Source organism: Colias philodice, chromosome 19 (genome assembly GCF_061535455.1).
Source record: "Colias philodice isolate Cphi_HAF_F1 chromosome 19, ilColPhil1 Martin Lab GWU primary, whole genome shotgun sequence".
NCBI classification, from domain to species: Eukaryota; Metazoa; Arthropoda; class Insecta; order Lepidoptera; family Pieridae; genus Colias; species Colias philodice.
Window position 1 is genome coordinate 5968076 of NC_143104.1, and position 21313 is coordinate 5989388.

At 33.8% G+C, this 21313-nt stretch overlaps 1 protein-coding gene across 1 annotated transcript; it reads right to left on the minus strand.

Moving 5' to 3' along the window:
- Nucleotides 1-16311: 16311 nt before the first annotated feature.
- LOC149479984 (uncharacterized) lies at nt 16312-17175 on the minus strand. Its single transcript, XM_089707650.1, has 2 exons — nt 17089-17175; nt 16312-16860 (listed from the first exon to the last, which is right to left on the minus strand). Exons 1-2 carry the CDS (start codon nt 17173-17175, stop codon nt 16312-16314), a joined length of 636 nt encoding a protein of 211 aa, XP_089563776.1.
- Nucleotides 17176-21313: the final 4138 nt, after the last annotated feature.

Sequence of the window (21313 nt, forward strand, 5' to 3'; positions counted from 1 at the left end):
TATCTGAATTTAATATTCCTTTATTTGTGGTCTTCCCTTCTCGAATGTATATTATGTATATAAAAACTACAAAGGTAAATTTTCATTAAAAATACGTCCTCAAATTCACCTAACATTATTTATTTATTACACTGAATTGTTTATTGTAATAAATAATTAATGTAAGAGTGAATTTGAGGACGTATTTTTAATGAAAATTTTCCCTAAAATGAAGGAAAGTTTATAAAATGGCAACACTCGAAGATAGAGCGAAATGCACTGAGGTGGCCACGCAAGTTCTGAATCTAGTGGTACTAGATCTGTGGTCCTAACACTATTTTAGTATAAACGCATTTGTGTCATTTTTCTAACATGAGCATAAAGGAACAACTCTTTTAGTGTCATTGGTTCAAGTGACGACATGAGACAGTTTGGCATTAATGCCGTGTTGCTATTGGTCTATTTGAATACTGCACGGAAACAACACACACTATTCCTTATTATTTTTAAATCGTTTTTTCAATAAATCTGCAACAACAAATCTTTATATTTTTTAAAAAAGGTTTATAAAAGATTGATATCAGTTAACTTGGGATACTAATATATTTCTATGGAAATTAACTATTTTTTGCAATAGATATTAAAAATACAGTTAACACATTAAGTGCATTTAATGATATTATACTCTTTGTTTATATAAATACAGAACGATAATTGAATCATCTAAAAAAAGCCAACAAAAATGTTAAACTTATATTTTCTTCTTATAATTTGGTAAGTTTTTAAAAAATAACTCGTTATATCTTTTTAAAAAAAAAATATCTAACTACAATAATCAAGACAATAATACTATAGTCTATAATAGTCGCATAAAAAAAAGTATTTATATAGCGTTTTAGCCACTGTGCTTTGGTAATTTGCCTTTTTTATAGGAAAAAAATCCGCAATATCGATACTTCTTTGGTCCTGCATTTTCGTAAACATTTTATGGATACTCTGGTACCACATATTTTGAAAAAATTGGGCTATTGTCACGTAGAGTCTCTTCAAAGTGTGTGCCACAAGTCGTATTTGCATCCAAGGCACGTTCAAATCTGTGCTTAATTTTTTCATAAAATCTTTGCGGCTCATTGTATTTTCTTTATTTATCTACATTATTTTGATATTATATGATATAGAAATTGTTAAAATTCTATATCATGCCGTAAAATATCGCCAATTATAACTTTTCCTGTATTAACTGAACATACAGGAATATTATGGTTTTCGGGCTTCTCTTATCTCTTTATAGTGCTTGTATCCTCAATGTATACCACCATGATATTGTGGCGTTGCCACTTTTATTATCTATATTTTATTATCTGTGGCGTTCTGAAACGGAAAGCACTTGATCGAATTTTAAATTGATTCGACGATTAATTTTCACTAGGACAATAGTTAATACGCAAAACGCAATACGCAGTTGATCTACGTATTTAATACCAATACTCAATGATTGTCTCCTGCTAACCTGCACAGACTAGACTCATTGTGGTGACTGGTGAAACATTGTATAGCATTAACAACATAGTACTGTATTATTGAAAGATCGATTAAAGGTTTATTTTACAATCTACGACTTTCATTATACATGGGTTATAACAAAACCCCATAACATATTCGGTTTTACTCCGGACAACATCTTCAGGCACCCAATCCCCTTGCTTGAAGTCCAAATCCAGCGGAGGACAATAATCGTCATTTACTAAAATTGAAGGCTTTCGTCCTAGTATAAAAGTTGTCTGGATCCCATTTTATACTCAATCTATAGTATAATACTAAAGATATCATGTGAAACGTGACTTTGAAAAAAATTATTCAAATAAATCACAAAATAAAAATTTGAAACAATCTTAAAAGTTACGAAAAACCCAATTATACGTCAAAATGACGCACAACATCCTCTTTACAACCAAATGGCGGAATTTACCGGGATGAGCCAACTATGTGCTGCTAGGTCTCGACGGCTAATAAGTTGGTTCTGGATTTTGCAGCGATTCGATGGTAAATATAGAAGAGTTCATACGTCAAATTTACGTAGATTGGACTTCTAGGGTTAAATGCATAAATACCTAAATGTTGTTTTGTTTTTATTATCTAATAACGATAAAAAAACCCGTTGATTTCATTCGTTTTTCAAGCTACGTGCATAGTTTTTCCACTAAAATGCCTCAATTGAGTCATTAAGTACACAAATTTCAAGCATAATAAGTCACATCATTTCTATAAAACCAAAACTGGCAATAATATAAGTAGTGTTGTGCGATTATGAACATAGTGCATAAGGGCATAAGTCGTTATATTGCAAAGAGTAAAAAAAAAATTATGTGAATACATTGAGTTATTCCATGAAGTACTCGTTCATAAGGCAATAACTACAAAAAAACACGAAAAAAGTATATTTATGGGGTTGTTACAATATGTGTTCATATGTAAAACTATAGTCTAACATCATATCTTACCCATACAAGCTTAAAATTTTGAATTAATAAAGATTTAGTATTGATATATAGTTTTTTGTCTCTCCTGAAAAGTGCTGTTTTTGAGTTATTCCCTTATTCACTGGAGGCACAGAATTGTTAATGTTAATGTCTATTCTCTATCCGACAATAAAATACTTCTTTCTTGCATTAGAACATCGTTTTGGCAGTATAATATAATGTATCTAGTGCTATTTCTTCTTATAGGTATTATTTTGCCAATATAATGGAAGAAACCTATAGAATTTTCCGCACATGTTACATAAATAGTTTCGTTGTCTCCAAGCCAAACCAATCTATTTGGAAATATATTTATACGATACAACAATCTCGTAGGTTCGGTACAAAAAGTACATGTACTAAATTCAAGCGAAATTCTCACAAGCTATCTAGGGACGTAGATCGTTTTGAAGCTATTCTCAATTAACTGGCAACCGATTATTAATTCTAAGCTTCATGGAATTGCTTTCAACATCGGAGCGTTGCGGGCTATAAGAACAAGTCAATTGTTTCTCTAATTAATTTCTCGCATGATACAATCTTTGATTTATATAATATTAGTTCTGTGTTACTAAGCTATTAAAGATAATTCAAAAGCAAACGTATTTTCACTCAAGTGCCTTTGTGAAGCGGTCTGTATTTTCGAATGTAATTTATTTACTCTGTTACCTAGCAAATATAACAGCCTTGAACCGATAGGTAATTGCTTAGTTTACTAAATAAATAAATTTATTATATTATTACTATTACCGCCCACTTTGATAGTTAAGAAACTCTTGTAGGTACACATGTAATATCCTTCATCCAACAGAAAATGATTAGTACTAACATTATACTAATTTCACCGCACAATGGAAACTTGTATGAATAAGTGGAAACATGGGACTGACAAGAAATAATCGGCGCAAACTAGGTCGTATGTAGACTTAGGATACCACTAATCCCTAACATCAGCTCTGTGTTAATTGGCTGTATATATTGTAATTTGTATCTAGCATAATAATAGTTGGTTATGGAATGTGTTACTGAATAGTGAAAAGAGGGTGCGCCCTCTCACTATAATTTCTGACATTTTACTGATATTCTACAGTCCTCTACGGTCCATTAGGTTGGCATTTAGCATTACGTATAAATGTGTAAGTTAGTAATTGTAGATATATTAGAAGAGAATGATTCATTTATTTCTATTATTTATGATCATAAGAACCCATATTATGCATTCAATTGTTAATAGTCAACACATTTAAACTCACTTCATCAATATAAAGCAGCACCCATAGTCCTTCCCCAGTTTAATAAAGTAAAGTACCTGGACAAAATTCGAAATCGTTTCCACATAGCTTCATGCACAAAGCTCTGAGGGATTACTTTCTTAACTGTCTATTTCTCATGTAAGAATCGATCATTTGTAAATTGCATATGCCTTTACACGTTTGCCACGTTTGACGTTACTAACATGTCATCGATTGGCCGCTGAACCAGAAAATCGTTTGTAATAGAACAGACTGTTCTGTAATTTTCTGTACCCAATTGACGAATGAATCAGTACTTTATCTGTTGGGTACATTACTTTTTAAATTGTATACATCTATAATTTATATGCGTTAATCTATGCGTGAAACATAGAGATAAATTCAAGTTGCTACTCAGGTTGAAGAATTATTTGTAGCATATCGCGGATTCTAACAATTTATTTTGCTTCTCTCATTACGGTTAAAACGTAGGTAGGTAACCAGAACCAAATTGTTTTCTCAAAATGAATCTCAGCTTTGAATAGAGATGCTTTTATACGTGAAAAATGAGTTTTCACAGCATAAAATAATTTCCAATCTATGACCAACGATATCTCATATATATTCCTATACAATACCTCACTCGGTAAGAGGGTGTGCAGTTTGGCAGACAAGCCTGCGTTCTCTTTGCCAGCTAGAGATTAATGGGATCATGACCTGCAGTTAACTCTGATAGCGAAGAACATATTGGAAGAAAGGTTTAGTTTTTAATCATGGATTTAGTACGCGAATCTATCAATACAATGTCAATTTGTTCCATCCTTATATTATAATTGCATCAGATAATCAAAATTGCCGGTGTCTCAAGTGCCATTCATTCTCTTTGTCTCAAATTAAATAAAACAGATCTCAAATAATTTTCTGTTTTATTTTGCCCTACTCGGAATAATGAACGCGAACTAGTCCCAAAAAGGAAACAAATGAAAATGAAAATAAAATAAAATTGTTAACTGGTTTGACGAAACATCTTACTGCTTTCCTGAGAGATTTAAAAATTTTACAAACAATCTGTTCTCTTCTATCTGAAGTTCGGGACAAGCTGCGAGTAAAGGCGAACAGTAAAAGCAAAAGTTTAAAATTGTAGAAACTAAAAACTTCAATTTGCTTCACTCGTACCGCTGTTTTCGTCTACATCGACCCTAAAGTAATAAGCGAAGGAAGTTTTATTTGCAAGCTCTTAAGATTTTCGAGTGTAAAGTTCGCCTCGTGAGACATACTCGCACGTAAACTTTTCAAATAAAAATAAACAACTCATGGAAAAGAAATATTCAATTAAACTGAAGAGTTGGTTATGGGACACATCGAACTGTGTCTTTTCAAGGAGGTCCCTACATACTAAGTTTTAATACTTAACCCTACAGTATCGAAAAGTGACGTGTGAGGTCGCGTGGTCTACAAGGATTCATTCCAGTCCAATTTAAAAACAAGAAAAAATACACAAATAAATTAAAAAATCTGTTTATTTATATATAGATCTCTATTACTATATATTTTCTACTAGATTTCCGCCCGCGGCTTAACCCGCGTTTGCAAAGAAAAACCCGCATAGTTCCCGTTCCCGTGGGATTTCCGGGATAAAAACTATCCTATGTGTTAATCCAAGTTACCCTCTATATGTGTGCTAAATTTCATTGTAATCGGTTCAGTAGTTTTTACGTGAAAGAGTAACAAACATCCATACATCCATACATCCATACATCCTTACAAACTTTCGCCTTTATAATATACAGGGTGTCCCACTGTTGGTATACTAAGCTCAAAGGAGGTTATAGTTTTGCATACGCTGAGTACGTAAAAAATAATTAAAAAATTCCAGACGCATTTTTTTTTCAAATAGATGAATTCTTAAAACTCTATGTGTACACCCATAACAAGCGAGCCGCCCAACTTTGCCACCAGCACGTGAGCTATCGTTTATGTTTTTATGTTTTCATAGATAAAATGCTCATATTAGAGAAGCGGTATATGCCGGCTGCGCGAAGCTAGAGAAGAAAACATGGATTTTCAGGAAAAATTTAGCAAAAAATTTTGGACGTAATTTTTTTTTAAAGTATTTTTTACGTGATCAGTGTATGCAAAACTACAAGTTCCTTCGCGCTTAGTATACCAATAGCGGGACACCCTGTATATTAGATATTAGATTTAAAATAATCAACAAAACATACAACCATATCTTTTATGATTAGAAAAAACAACTACAACAAAAATACCTCTTTTTCCGTCGAAATATCACGTAATTCACTGTTCACATTATATAAGATAAAAAAATATATATATACATAAAAAACCTAGTCAGTAATTTGCATGGCATTTGCATCGCATTTGCATCGCATTTGCATCGCATTGCATGGCATATGCATCGCATTTGCATGGCTTTGGCATGGCAGTTGCATGGTATTTGCAAGGTATGTGCATGGCATTTGCGTGGAATTTTCATGTATATGCGTGGCACTTGCGTGGCACTTCCAGACCACGCGACTACTGTAGGGTTAGTTTAAGAAAAATCTTGATTTTTAAGCAACTTGATTCTTCGTCAGATACTTTTTGTGTGGATTTTAAAAGTCTATTAAACCTCAATAGGTGTGCATACTGCATAAATATATTATAGCATATCTATATAGTATGATGCGATCGTTTAAATATGAAGTATAGTACTAGGGCACAAATTCCAAATCGCATTTTCCAGACGTTAAACGTAACATCACAATAAATCCAATCAGATTTTAACGTGTCTTTGAGTTCATAAAGTGCCTTCTATTTTGTCTGTTTTAAAGCCATCTCATTTTACGAAACAGTTAAATACACCTGACGTTGAACGGCATCCACAAAGCCGGGGATCACGCTAGCAATCAAAAGGATTTAAACTAGGAACAGTGTTTACAGCTTAAGCGCTTTTCATACACTATTACCCAACTTTCTTTTATATACGTAGATCATTACTGTAATGAGGCTTTGGGATAAAACTATAAGTTTGTAGCTAGGAGCTTGTAATATTTATGGCGATTACAAAATCTTAAACTTCCTAAGATAAGTAGTAGCCGTATTTCAGTAGATACATTTGTAAATTTTTGTGTAAATATATTCGTAAAAAAAGTTAATCAAACAATGTTTTTGTACCTTCAAAATGTTGATAATCTATCATGAGACAAATAAACCAAGAAAAATTTTCCATTATAATATTACACACCTCTTATACCATTTCGATATTCAAAGTCGTTTTATCAATACCGGGTCCAGCGGAATCGAATCTTAAGTAGACAGTTTTATCGCCTCATACCGCCGTGCCAGCTGCCCGCATATTCCGAGACGATTTTATACTTAGTTCTTACAGAATTGTATCCATAAAGAACACGGTCGCTCCAAAGTGCTCATGCTGTAGTTTCACATACTTTCTTTTCCGAGTTGTATAAAGTTGCACTAAAGTTTGCGTATGCAAATCGTAAAAGAGTTCTGCTTGCAATTTTCTAAACAAACGGACTTGAACTTTGCTGTGAATTGGTCTTATATTGTATGCTTTATACGTTTTCAAGTTTAAAATGCATATAGTTTTACTTTCCGTCTATGCTCCGTACTGTTTGAACTTGAAAACTTATTGTTTTGAACTATACTTGTATCATCTACAATTGTACGAGCTCTAGCTTTCTGCGCTAGACTTTTAAATATAGGTACCTACTCGTTAAATGTTTGAATTATTCCATAGATAAATATTTGTAATGTAATAGTTATAAAATTAATTTTAAATAAGATATGCAGTTATATCATAGCCCACACCACAATTTTAATACAATAGATAATAACTTTAAACGATAAAAATAATTTATAAATATACGTGTCATATAAAATATTTTTCCATCCGTAAATTTATTTTATTCCGCTGTTTAAATTCTACCTCAATTTCGTTCACCTTAACTTCTACCAGAAAACGACACAGCGGCAGATCCTTACGACTACAAACATGCCCTATTTTTAAAGAGACCAAAGTTTGACGCGGTTTACTATTCTCATTTCAATTTCACTTCTTAACAACGCCTCAAGGGTGGAACTTCAGTAACGACCTCGTATAATCTATTCTGTTTTATTCCAAGTCGAGTCTTTAATCGACTGCCGTAAAAACTTCTTTAACTATGCAGCAAAATGTAGATTCTCAAGTTCTTTACAAGCCCTTAATTTTCCCATAAATCTACTGATTTTTGCGACGTTAATTACACTATTAAGCCATTATAACTGTGAATTTTATAAATGAGAAGTGGTAGGTCGAATATTTTTCTATTTTATAGCATATTATGAGCATAGGTATTATTTCTAATCTATTGCGAATAAGAAGGTATCCTTTTTAAGGTTTGTTAAGCAAACTATCCAAATACACCGTCTCGTTCGTTTGATTGGTAAAATCAGTTTGTCGTTTTGATATTACATATAATGTTCGAGTGCCGAAAGTAAATATTTACATTATAAACTAAGCATTACACACACCAAAGACAACAACTTAAATTTAAGAATACTTATTTATAGTGTTTGTTACCAAAGTACTCCGAAACAGCTGGACCGATTCTTATGAAATTTTGTGTGCTATTTAAATTATGTTTCTGTTTTGGGTGACTCTGAGAATATTATATAATAATTTGTTAAGTATTATTATAAATGCTTTAATGTACCAATTTCCTCTTCACAACTCTATTCACGACGCACAAACTGTTGCAAAGCGAGACCGAAATTGTTTTTCAATTCAGTGCAGCGCAGTAAAGTGCAATGTTAATATCATCATTGGGAGTTTTTCGGCATGAAAAGTCAGTTCTGCGGTCAAAAGGAATGATTCCATTTAGGGAGATGTGGCTCTCACGTACCGCTGGTCATATTAATTAAATGCAAGCCCCTGACTCCATTTTACGAGTCTCGGTAGAGTAGAACTCGTTTCGTTTATCCGCTTCCACTCATAAGCAATTACTTTGCGAAACGACTTTTCGAGTCCCGAACGTGCAAAGAAATTAAGCTCTGCTGGTTTTAGGGTTTGCATCTTTAATGGCTCACTGATTTGATTATGATTTATACGCTTTTGAACGAAATTCAATTTTAATGTGGAACATTATTAGACACGTTTTGTTAGACGTTCAATCTCATTGAGAACTTAATACAAGAGTAATGAATGCTTATTGAGAACTAATATCTACCTATGAAATGATTTGTGGTACTATACAGTACCTATGTTTAGAGTAGGCTACTTAGAAAATATTCTCTAGCGAATATTCTTTATATGGATGCGGTGATTATATTGATAATATTGGTCGTATATTATTTTATGAATCTTTAAAGTCCCAAGCTAAATAATTTGAATATTTAATTACCTGAAAAAAAACTCATGTTAATAAAGTAATTCAAATTAGAGGCACATTTCAACGATCCTATTAGATACATTTTCAGCTTCAATAACTCTAACTCATCGACCCTTAATCGGCGGCGATTCAGCAATGATACTGTATTTACGATTTGGTTACTAAAGCTTAGTCCATAATCGCGTTCATTCAATAAATCACTCTGCAATATTGTTCTCTAGATCCTCGAGCGACCATTAGTTATATGAATCTAGAATTCCTATAGTCATCGTTTCAATTTGCCGGGAAATTCAGTTACTTTAAGGTTTCTTTTTTAACGTGTCCGAACGATTTATTGTGTAGAAAAAATAGTGTGCACCACGCCTAAACATGCAATTGCATTCAGGCATCATGTACGTCAGAGGGAAATCAGTTTAGCGGTCATATCAGTGATGAGTCGCAATTGTCTCTCCTGGCCAGCTTGTGGATGAATGCGTTTAATTGACTCCCACTCGCAACATTCACAATAGATTGCCTTCAGTTCGAATGAAACACGATATTTCAACTACAATCTAAATTCCCAACCGCAAACAAAATATTTATTCTGTGACTGTGGTTGGACGTATAAAAAAGATCACGATGTATGAGAGATTGAGCTTTTACATATTTTACGTTTTGGGAAAACATTTTTATAACCATCATCGTGTTAGCACAATCGGGTACTGAGCCTAATATACAACAAAGACCTGCTTGTGAATAAATAAATTGAAGTACCTACATTTACCATCTGCCCAACCCCAGTTTTATTTATGTAACTTCAATTCATTTCGCAATAATTATTACAAAAGATTAAACCAGCTTAATCTAGTGTCTAGAACCAAAAATAAACTGATGACCATGAACATGAATCTTCAGAATAAATTTTCACGAAAATAATGAACGATATCTGTCTGGGCGTAAATGAATTACAACTAAGTATTTTTGACATTCATCCCTTTTCACAAATCCCAAGGAACCACGATAAATTTCAGTCTCTGAAATCTTGCGTTTATAATTGTGGAAACTTACATTGAGACTAGTTATATTATACTTGTATATTCAACAATTTCTAAGACAAGATATTTTTTTTTCATCTGAAGATGTGTAGACGATGTAGGCAAAAGTACATATACAATTTTGTCCTGAAATGTATTCTTCTGGATGAAGTCTCACTCTACAATTCTTCATAATCAGATCTACGTATTTAAGTGTCGTACTTGAGTAAAGTAGAAAAAAAGTGTTAATTTTGAGCTTTAAGAAACACGTAACCGAAAAATTCAGACAAAAAATACAGACGAAGCGATGCTCGTTTACGGAAGCATTCCTTCTAATTACTTCAGAGAACTACTTCTAAAGACACTAATAGTGGAACGGCAGGCGTGGACAAAGAAAAAGTTAAGGTCAATAGTCTTTAATTTAAGAACAAAAGGGACACCAATAATAGTAGACAAGAGCGCGATTACAGAACGACTTTTGCGTCGCCGATTTTATATCATCTGGAGTTGGGATTGTGGCACCTTTTGATATAAATGAAAGAAAATGCGTTGAAAAAACGAGTTAAAAAGTAACTTATACCGCCTTTGTGTAAATATATCTACTTATGCCATATCTCCCATGACATTGAAAATACTCAGTCCTTTCATTAATTATATCCATTATAATTGGTATCCGGAATACATTTCTAACTTTTTGCTTACAGGTCAGGTTAAATTAGGTTAAAATGTTGAATATCAGCTCTATATACATCCTCGTTCTTCTAAGTGACGCCGTCGGTATGCAAATTGCGAATTCATTAAATAATTGTACGCCAGTCTCGAGTTTTCCTTTATTTTTTCTTCGTCCTTGTTAAGAATCTCTTGTCCGACGCGGTGTAGTCTAACAAAAGTATTTAGATGTACTAATAAAGAAATTGTGCTGCATTTACATATTTTGTTTTTTCACTTCTTTGAAATGTTATTTAACGTTAAACCAATGCGATTAACGTTAAAGAATATGTTTTAATGGAATAATGTGAATGTTTGCAGTGTTACTGTGAAATAAGATAAAGTTGTTATGTCTTCATACTGTTTACGTAAAATACATTTCTTATGAAAAAATAGGTATGACATGCAGCACACTTTATTTACAGTACAGTATATTAATAAAGAGATTCGGTATGTGGGTGGGCTAATTCTCTGATGTACACAAATATTCAACAATCTTGGAATAATTTATACACTCATACTGTGTTTTTGATTTATTCCATTGCTTCGAACATTAAGTATAAATTATACTGATATAACTACTTGCATATAATATAGGATAATCTGGTCTTAAGTTTACATAATTTCAGCGATTAACACTGATTCAACTGAAGTTCGGATAATATAGAGCACCGAGTAGAACCAATTCCAAGGAAACTTAACAATAATAATATATACCTAATTAATCCATCTTATCTTGTATACGTTAAATTCAGTCATTTATAATAATAACCTGTCTAAAATAATTAGCAATTGAAAATGACTCTATGTTTTTATAAACGAATAGAACGTTCTCTATTTTTATAGTAGGTATGTTATATCAAATCAAACAATTTTTAAAAAGCATTACGGCAATTAGTCTTTATGTATCCCAATATAAAGATGAATAATAATTGATGAGTTCGATGAAAATTACTCAAATTATAAGTATGTAGGTAGTTATCATTATAACACTATACGACTAAAACTTGACGAATGTTACATACCCGCATTTATAATATTTTTTTCGTATTTAAAATAATAAATGTAGACGTTTATTAAGATTTTTAGCAAACTATTTACCGGATATATATAAAGGTATAATTCAAAGAGGCCATTATAGCTGTAGGTCATGATGGATGTATGCATTTGTCGCGGCCCCCAGGTGGCTTTCATTGCTATATTTCAAACCCATATACGACACTAGCTTAGTTTTCCCGCTTTTCATTTGTCATGACAGTTTCAATAATTTACCAGATTTTTAATATATTTTTCGTTATATTTCATTGTGAAAAAAATTGTGACATGTATATATTTTATTGTAATTTATGTAATATTTAAGCAAATTTATAGTACCTACCTATTTGCATATTGATTATTAACCTAACTTATTTACATTTTATTATATTACTGTCCCACGCCTCTCTCATATAGGATCATTAGAATTCACGCGACATATTATAATACCTCGATCCACATGCTATTTGTTTGAAGTAAGTAACGAATAATTCCAGTTACATTTTCCTGTAATAGCACAATAAAACAGGATATTGAATCAAATTTAAACTGCGACAGTTAACGCGAATAAAATACGGCTCCCAACGGAATATTGAAGCGCAACAACGTATAATCATTTCTAAATGAGAAATTCCGAACATTTTTAACGTTGGAACGCTCAAAACGTCACATCATTCTTGGATATTGCATCGACTGGCTAATTTGTATTCAAGAAACTTTGAAAATATATTTGTTTACAGATAAGTGAAGGGTGGAAGTCAAGATACAAGACTACTTACACTTAAATAATTATTTTGTTATACAGCGAAGATGGGTTCCGCAAAAAATTGTTTGCAAATCGGTTTAATGAAATTACAAAACACATACAGTTGGAAGGTTTATTTAAAAAAAATGACTTGTTTTAAGGAATTCACTAATAACTCAGTTACATAAATAACGATATGCAACACAATTTTGAACATCTCTACAATAATTTCTGGCCTCAGATATAAGAAAAAGCAATTTGGGCAATAAAATATAATATTTAAACATTAATATGAAGCATTTACGTCTGTGTAATTATGGGATATTAAAAAATTATTCAGAGATTACAGAAATGTAATCCCAGTATAAAATAAACATACAATTGCTTTTCACTGTATCACAATTGCCGCTTGAACGTTAATCTCTGAAAACATCTAGACCGACAAAAATGTAAACCGAAAATTACTCCGGATTCACGGAATTAAAACTACTTATCGTTCACTAGCATTTATTTGTTGTACGTGAAGCCTTCTTGGAAGAAGTAGCTTTTAAAAGGAGAATTCCTCGGCGAATTTCAGCGAGAACGGAACTTCTACATTACTTACTTGTCAGACGTCGCAGCGCAAGCATGCATGCTAGAGATGAACGCGCAACTGTTAAGGAGCTTTCGTGTTTATTGTTTACATTACAATGTATAGCGCTTAAACTTTAATTCTACTATTGAAATACGTGTTCTGCACAATCCTTAGCAAATTTGGCCAGCGAACTATAACAGTCTGAATAGGGCTTCATGCTCCTAAAATAAGGTTCATCATTGTGCAATGTAACAATGCTTGACAAAATAATTATATACGAGAAAATTGTTCTGTAGGAACTGGTTTGTGCAACTATTAATATTTTACTTTATTTTCACGTGAATCCAAAATCAAAAGAAGCGTTAAAAACATGAACGTAGGTATCCCTTGTACAACATATACCTAGAATATAATATGACCTATTCCCTTCGCTATTAATTAACAAGTTTACTAGATGAATAGTTTCAAATAACGGATACAGAATTCCAGGTACACCTCATCTCAATAGTGCCCAATCTCGTGAGCTCAACTTAGGTATTACGAATAACATAGAAATCCTAATCCACGCTGATTCCAAATCCAGACTTCAACTTGATCGTTTTCATCCATTCCACTTTAAATTGATTAATAGTTCAGAGCAGTTCAGTGCGATTACCTACGTTTGGATGTCGTTTTCGTTTAACAACTCCCCTGAAGATAATTTATTTTAGCAAACGACTGCTCTCAGACAAATGGAGTCGTTTGCGTGTTTCCCGCGGTACACTAGTCATTTCACTTCAGGCATTGAATAGCACCAATTGACGGAATAACCACCTTGATTACTTCATTACGAACCGATAGAATATAATATTCTGTTCATAGAAAATATGGCTTTCAATAGGAATACTAGTAATTCTATTCAATTCTAATTACCAATAATTCAATGCTAAATCGAGTTCAAAAGGAAATTAATTATCTTTTTTCATATATTTAGTAATAATTATGAGTGGGAACCTATAAATTATAATAAAAAGTTTAAAATATGCGTTATTAATACAAACACTTAGGTATTAACTTAGGTATTATAATCATATCACGTTCGAACATTAAAATGAAAATTACTTCAACCATAAATGTTAACTGTAGGTAGATATATCGCATGTACCTACTTAATTAGTGTAACGATTCATGTATAACCATAACATAAAACTATACGATCGACTAAGGGCGATAAATAATAATCTCTCCAATAAATTGATGTTCACAAGGTCCGTCAATTACCTAGTATCAAAGGATGCTTGATCTACTCCCACATGACCCCTAACCACGATCGTAATTAGCGCAATAAACTGCTAGTGTATTGAAGCCATCGCCCAATATTCATACCAATATAGATAATATCTCGGACCAGGGTTCGTTATTAGAGGGTCGGAAACAAATCACATCGTACGTGCTCAGATAGACCTCGATAGTTATGGAAATAGACACAGTTATATTTGTAATAAATCGCTCCTTAATATTGTCCAGTAATTTTCCTTAAGCCAATATTATTATAAGCTCACCTGTACAAAGAAATGAGACCTGAAAGACCTCTCTTACATATTTCTAATTTAATGAAAACGTTTACACTAAATCTCAATTAACAGTTAGGCATAATTACCAAAAGTAATTAAGTTCATTATGAACTAATTTATTTAAAGCTTTTAATTTATAGTGACTTAAGCTTGCGTCGCCTGTGTTTTTAAAAAGTAACACTTGAATATAAAATAATAATGGAGATCAAAATCATCATTGTATCCTTACAATAGCTATGGAATATTAGGATGGGATTTGTGATAGCATTTAAAATATGTAATATAAAAAAAATATCCTTAAAAGACACGCTTGATAAAAAAAAACCTCATGAAATTATTTTATTGTCACTATCCTTGATATGTACCTTCAAAATATAATCAAATCCGTTTGAAGTTGGTCAAAATCGATTAAAAAGGACTCAGTTACGTACTTAAGTTGACGTTGAAGTTAATATTATTGTTGTGTTAATAAGATTTTTATTGATAGGTACTTGATGTATTAAAACTGTATAAAAACACTAAGTCTAAAATGTATAAGTTGCTGAAAATGAAAAAAAAGTTGTTTGCTAGTTTTATTCGCATCTTTTTAAATTGTGTTAATATAATGTAAAGGCAATCGTTGCAACTTTTAAGCTGAAAAATGATATACTTCGGCAATAAAGTTGGATATAAAACTCGTATTTCTGGGAAGTGTTGCCAGCAGACGCTCAAATTGAGAATGTTGGACAAATCCCTTAAGTTCCAACAATAAGCCTTACCTGTGAGCTACGAAAATATTATTAAACTCTGTAACAATATTGTCAGGATATTTACGGATTTTTGTAGTAGGTATGAAAAAAAGTAAAACGGAACACTTTTCCTCGTCGTTTACATGGTAGGTACATATAAAGTTTTAATAATCTATTTAGCAATATACATTATACATGTAAGTTCTAAACGCACACACATACCTATAGATACAAAAAAGCTTTTTACACAAATTTGTGTACCACCTTGTTCACGAAATACTTGTTCCTATTTCAGCAACAACAATGATCTCGAACTAGAAATATGTTTCACGCTACGCGTAAACCGTGTTAGCCATTTGAGTAAATTAAATCTACGTATTTATATTGCACGTAGTTTCAACTATATCCTATCTCCATTTGTCACTCAGCATGTGGAATATATATCACGTTAAAATAGTAATGTTTTCCCGTTGCGAATGTTCAACAAATAAATCATAAATGCGGGCCGTTCCTACCTTTTTTTTTTTTTTTTTTTTTTTTAAGTGGGGAAATCTTGCATAGATACCCACGGCCTCCGGGGAAGGGGCCGTGGGTTATGTCGGATTCCTACCGACCAAAACCCCACTGTGTTCCGTCAAGCCGCATCAACGACGGGGCCACGGGTATGGTAGAATTCTTCCGTGACCCCGTCAGCGGCTGCCCGTCGCCGGGCCAAAACAAATTGTGAGCCAACCAGCTCTAACCTCATGGGGCGGCGTGAGCGGAACACGTCTCACGCCACCACATCTCTCCGGACGATGGACTAAATCCCCGCTCCATCGCCCGGCTCCCCTCGTTAGGGAGGCTGGTTGCGGCCGCGTAAATCAGCCGCAACACGACGACGACGCCCAATAGGGCGTCGGCGCCGGATCGGGTCCGCGTGAGGATCCCTCTCGCGGTCCCGCTCAGCCTCCTCTTTCCGCGAGATCACGTCCTCAGAGAACGTGATCACCGCGCGCCAGGATCTGTCGCTGCCCACCATTGCACGAACTATGGAAGGCAGAGAGAGATCCGACCCGACGACCGCGACCAAGCGAGCACGAGGCTCGGCCCACGCGGGGCACACGGCAAGAGTATGATCTGCCGTGTCCTCCGGGCAGGCGCACCAATGGCAAGCCATGCTGGGCTCCCTCCTCGCGACTTTGCACAGATACCGCCCGAAACAACCGTGCCCGGACAGTACCTGTGTAAGGCGGAAGGTTATGGCCCCATGCCGCCTGTCGCACCACTCTCGCAGCACCGGTCGAATTGCTGCGACCGTCCGCTCTCCAGCGCTGGGCTCTTCGAGCCGGCGTTCCCACTCCCGGAACCGCCGTTCGACGGCCTCATCCCTCCACTGCTCAACCTCCTCATAGGATGGGTTGAGCCCAAGTAACTTGGACGCCGAGACGTGGCGATACACGTCCGCGAGGGGCCGTTCCTACCTGCCTAGTGCCTATACTTATAAAGATATTATTATATACGTAGAACGGGAAGTTTTCTGGATCTTATACATATAGGAAGATCTTAATATATACCTACCTGAAGATAGTGATAGCTGTAGCTACCTATGTTCGTAGTTCGTACGTCTTGCATGTGGTGATCTGTGATACCGGTTAAAACCCATTTCAGACACCAGCTCCTCCAACTCCAGCTTATTGTTTGATAATTTTGTATGCATGTAGATTAATTTATGTGATTGGGAATTGTGAGGAGAAATAAATAAATGATTTGATTTGATTTGATTTGATTTGATTTGATTGTTGTCAGTTTATTATGTCAGTGCAACCACAACACAATAGCAGTGCTATTTAATTATGACCAAGTGCTGCTATTATCTAAACTTCACACCAATCCGATAGAAGATAGTAAGCCACTTTACATGATAACATTACTTAGTACCTATATAGAATCCAAATAATAATATTGTACATAGAGCTGCTCATACACCTCTATTATTATACATAATTCACAAACCTTTCTTACATAACTCTATTTGTTTAAATTGATGGTTTTTCAACGGTATTTTTTTTAGTTAACTATTTTTAATATTGGCTATCGCGTATTTCTGAATGAAAAAAACTACATCTTGATAGAATAAATGAAAATTCAAAATAATTAGGCTAATACATTAACTAAAGAAGCGGGCAAGATCTTTCTGAAATAAAACCTAGGACGGAACGTAGGTCGTTTTTATAATTAAGAAATTAATTAAAAAATATTGAATACCAAAAATATTGAATACCAAAACTAATTCAAATTACTTAACGGCTAACGCTATTCAATTTGATGAAACCATCTAACATGAATACACTGAAGCTTAAATTTAAATGTATCCAATAGAGAGTGTTATTTAAATTGAATAACAATAGCTTCAGATTGGTCCCTACAGGGTTAATAAAGTTGTACCCTCGACGTTCGCTCCAACATCTGTAATTGCGTCCTAAGTATTCAGCCTTTGAGCTCTTTGCTTTGTTCGAACGGCAATGGTTTCCCCTTCATTATTATTTCCGTCGAAAACATTCCTACAGAGTTGATGTTTTTACTAGTAGTCTATTGAATGAGTCCCTCCAAGGGGGGTTTAGAGTGCGTGAGTTAGTAACGTAAGATGTTTCTTCGGAAACATGTCAAGAGTCCCTAGGTAATACACATACTAAAACCCCGGGCCACTAGGAGGAGCCCCGGAGTGGGGGGAGGGGGGAAATGGGTCCATTTTTTCATTTTTCGCTTAAATCTCAAAAACGGTACATGTTAGAGAAAAACTTTCAAGGAAAAGTTGAAAGGCCATAAAATTATCTACAAGTTGTACCTTAATCATTTTTTCCTATATCCTACCGTTTCTGAGTTATACGCAGTAAAACATGATTTTGGCTCAAACAATTTCCACATCAATCGATCAAAAAATATTTCTTTCTTCCAAAAAAACTCAAATGTGCAACTTGTGACCAGTACTGATAGATTGCTCTTAATTAGGTCTATAATTGGTAAAATAAACACATTCCTCCATGGAAGCCTTTAGGAGGAATCGATTGTCAAAATATTATATTAGGGCAGTTTGAGTTACTGAACTTGATCTTTTTATTTTTTTCTTCCAAAAAACTCAAAAGTGCAACTTGTGACTGGTACAGATAGATTGCTCATAATTAGGTCTATCATTGCTAAAAATACCAGATTCCACCACGGAGGCGTTTACGGGGAATTGAATTTTATCAGGGTAGTTACGATACATGAACTTTTTATTTTTTTTCTTCCAAAAAGCTCAAAAGTGCAACTTGTGACCGTAACAGATAGATTGCTCATAATTAGGTCTATCATTGATAAAAATACCAGATTCCACCATGGAGGCGTTTACGGGGAATTGAATTTTATTAGGGTAGTTAGTTAAAAAGTTCATGTATCGTAACTACCCTAATAAAATTCAATACCTCCTAAACGCCTCCATGGTGGAATCTGGTTTTTTTATCAATGATAGAACTAATTATGAGCAATCTATCGGTACTGGTCACAAGTTGCACTTTTGAGTTTTTTTGGAAGAAAAAAAATAAAAAGTTCAAGTATCGTATCTACCCTAATAAAATTCAATTCACCGTAAACGCCTCCGTGGTGGAATCTAGTATTTTTATCAATGATAGACCTTATTATGAGCAATCTATCTGTACCGGTCACAAGTTGCACTTTTGAGTTTTTTGGAAGAAAAAAATAAAAAGATCAAGTTCAGTAACTCAAACTACCCTAATATAGTATTTTGACAATCGATTCCTCCTAAAGGCTTCCATGGAGGAATGTGTTTATTTTACCAATTATAGACCTAATTAAGAGCAATCTAACAGTACCGGTCACAAGTTGCACTTTTGAGTTTTTTGAAAGAAAAAAATAAAAAGATCAAGTTCAGTAACTCAAACTACCCTAATATAGTATTTTGACAATCGATTCCTCCTAAAGGCTTGCATGGAGGAATGTGTTTATTTTACCAATTATAGACCTAATTAAGAGCAATCTATCAGTATCGGTCACAAGTTGCACTTTTGAGTTTTTTTGGAGAAAAAAAATAAAAAGTTCAAGTATCGTAACTACCCTAATAAAATTCAATGCCCCGTAAACGCCTCCGTGGTGGAATCTGGTATTTTTATCAATGATAGACCCAATTATGAGCAATCTATCTGTACCGGTCACAAGTTGCACTTTTGAGTTTTTTGGAAGAAAAAAATAAAAAGATCAAGTTCAGTAACTCAAACTACCATAATATAATATTTTGACAATCGATTCCTCCTAAAGGCTTCCATGGAGGAATGTGTTTATTTTACCAATTATAGACCTAATTAAGAGCAATCTATCAGTACCGGTCACAAGTTGCACATTTGAGTTTTTTGGAAGAAAGAAATATTTTTTGATCGATTGATGTGGAAATTGTTTGAGCCAAAATCATGTTTTACTGCGTATAACTCAGAAACGGTAGAATATAGGAAAAAATGATTCAGGTAAAACTTGTAGATAATTTTATGGCCTTTCAACTTTTCCTTGAAAGTTTTTCTCTAACATGTACCGTTTTTGAGATTTAAGCGAAAAATGAAAAAATGGACCCATTTCCCCCCTCCCCCCACTCCGGGGCTCCTCCTAGTGGCCCGGGGTTTTAGTATGTTTATTACCTAGGGACTCTTGACATGTTTCCGAAGAAACATCTTACGTTACTAACTCACGCACTCTAGAACTTTTTATTCAATGGACTATAGTCCCAATTCACTTTTTGGTGTTATTTGACTTATTATTAAAGTCAGTTGTGTTTAAGTTATGTGCGAAACCTTTTGCATATTATTAAGAAAACTTATTATCTTTTAATTAATACTGTTGCGTTTAGGAATATTATCGTTAGGTATTTAATACTATTGTTTATTTATATAAAACTCTAAACAAGAACATTAAGGACCTTTTTACTGACCATCTACCTATTAGGTACGTATATCTACATACTTATTTTTCTGGTAGATAAATTATGTTTTCTAATATAACATTGGCTTATGGCTACCTACTCTTATTGAAAAAAAAACAGTCCAGAAATTGCGAGCAAAAATACTCGGACAAGTCGCAAACGAAACAAGTAGGTAGTCGTACTAAGTACTTGTACCTAAGTATGGATGCATAATGAAGATATCCGACCTAAGTACCCGCTGTATGAAGCATTAAGTTATTACAATATATACATATTATATAATGTACTCAAAAAGTCGTAAGCTCAATTGGTTAACAAAAGCTTATTATGGCACAGTGTACAATTAAATGCGAAAAGTAAATACAAACCCGGGAAAGCGAAAACAAAGTAGGTCGGGAATTCATAACCCGAGTGACTTATTAAAATTTTAGGTCTATAATAACACAACTAAAATATTGTTTGTATGATGAAACCGTACATACGTACCTACACCAACGTAGATATTGCTGACTTTCCGACTTCAAAAAAAAGGAGGAGGTTATCAATTCGGCCGGTATGTTTTTTTTTTTATGTATGTACACCGATTACTCCGTGGTTTTTGAACCGATTTACGTGATTCTTTTTTTGTTCGATGCGGGATGGTGTCGAATTGGTCCCATAAAAATTTTATTCGGATAGGCCCAGTAGTTTTTATTTTATGAGCATTTTTGTCTGTATTTGTAAATGTTGCAAGTGCAAGTTTGAAGTCGGTTGTTTTTAACGCAGTTTGACTTGTCATTTATTTTGAGGGTAGGTATATCTTCGTGTCTCAATTTATCTCAGAGTCGCAGTTACAAAAATTAATATGACCTATGTATATTTTTTTTATTGTTGTGGTAACAGTATTTACTTA

Excerpts from the sequence above, each read along its gene's own strand:
- LOC149479984 (XM_089707650.1), bottom strand. The coding sequence starts at position 17,175 with ATGCATACAAAATTATCAAACAATAAGCTGGAGTTGGAGGAGCTGGTG. Across the intron at positions 16,861-17,088 it reads GGTATCACAGATCACCACAT|GTTGAGCAGTGGAGGGATGA; the intron begins GCAAGACGTACG and ends TCCTATGAGGAG.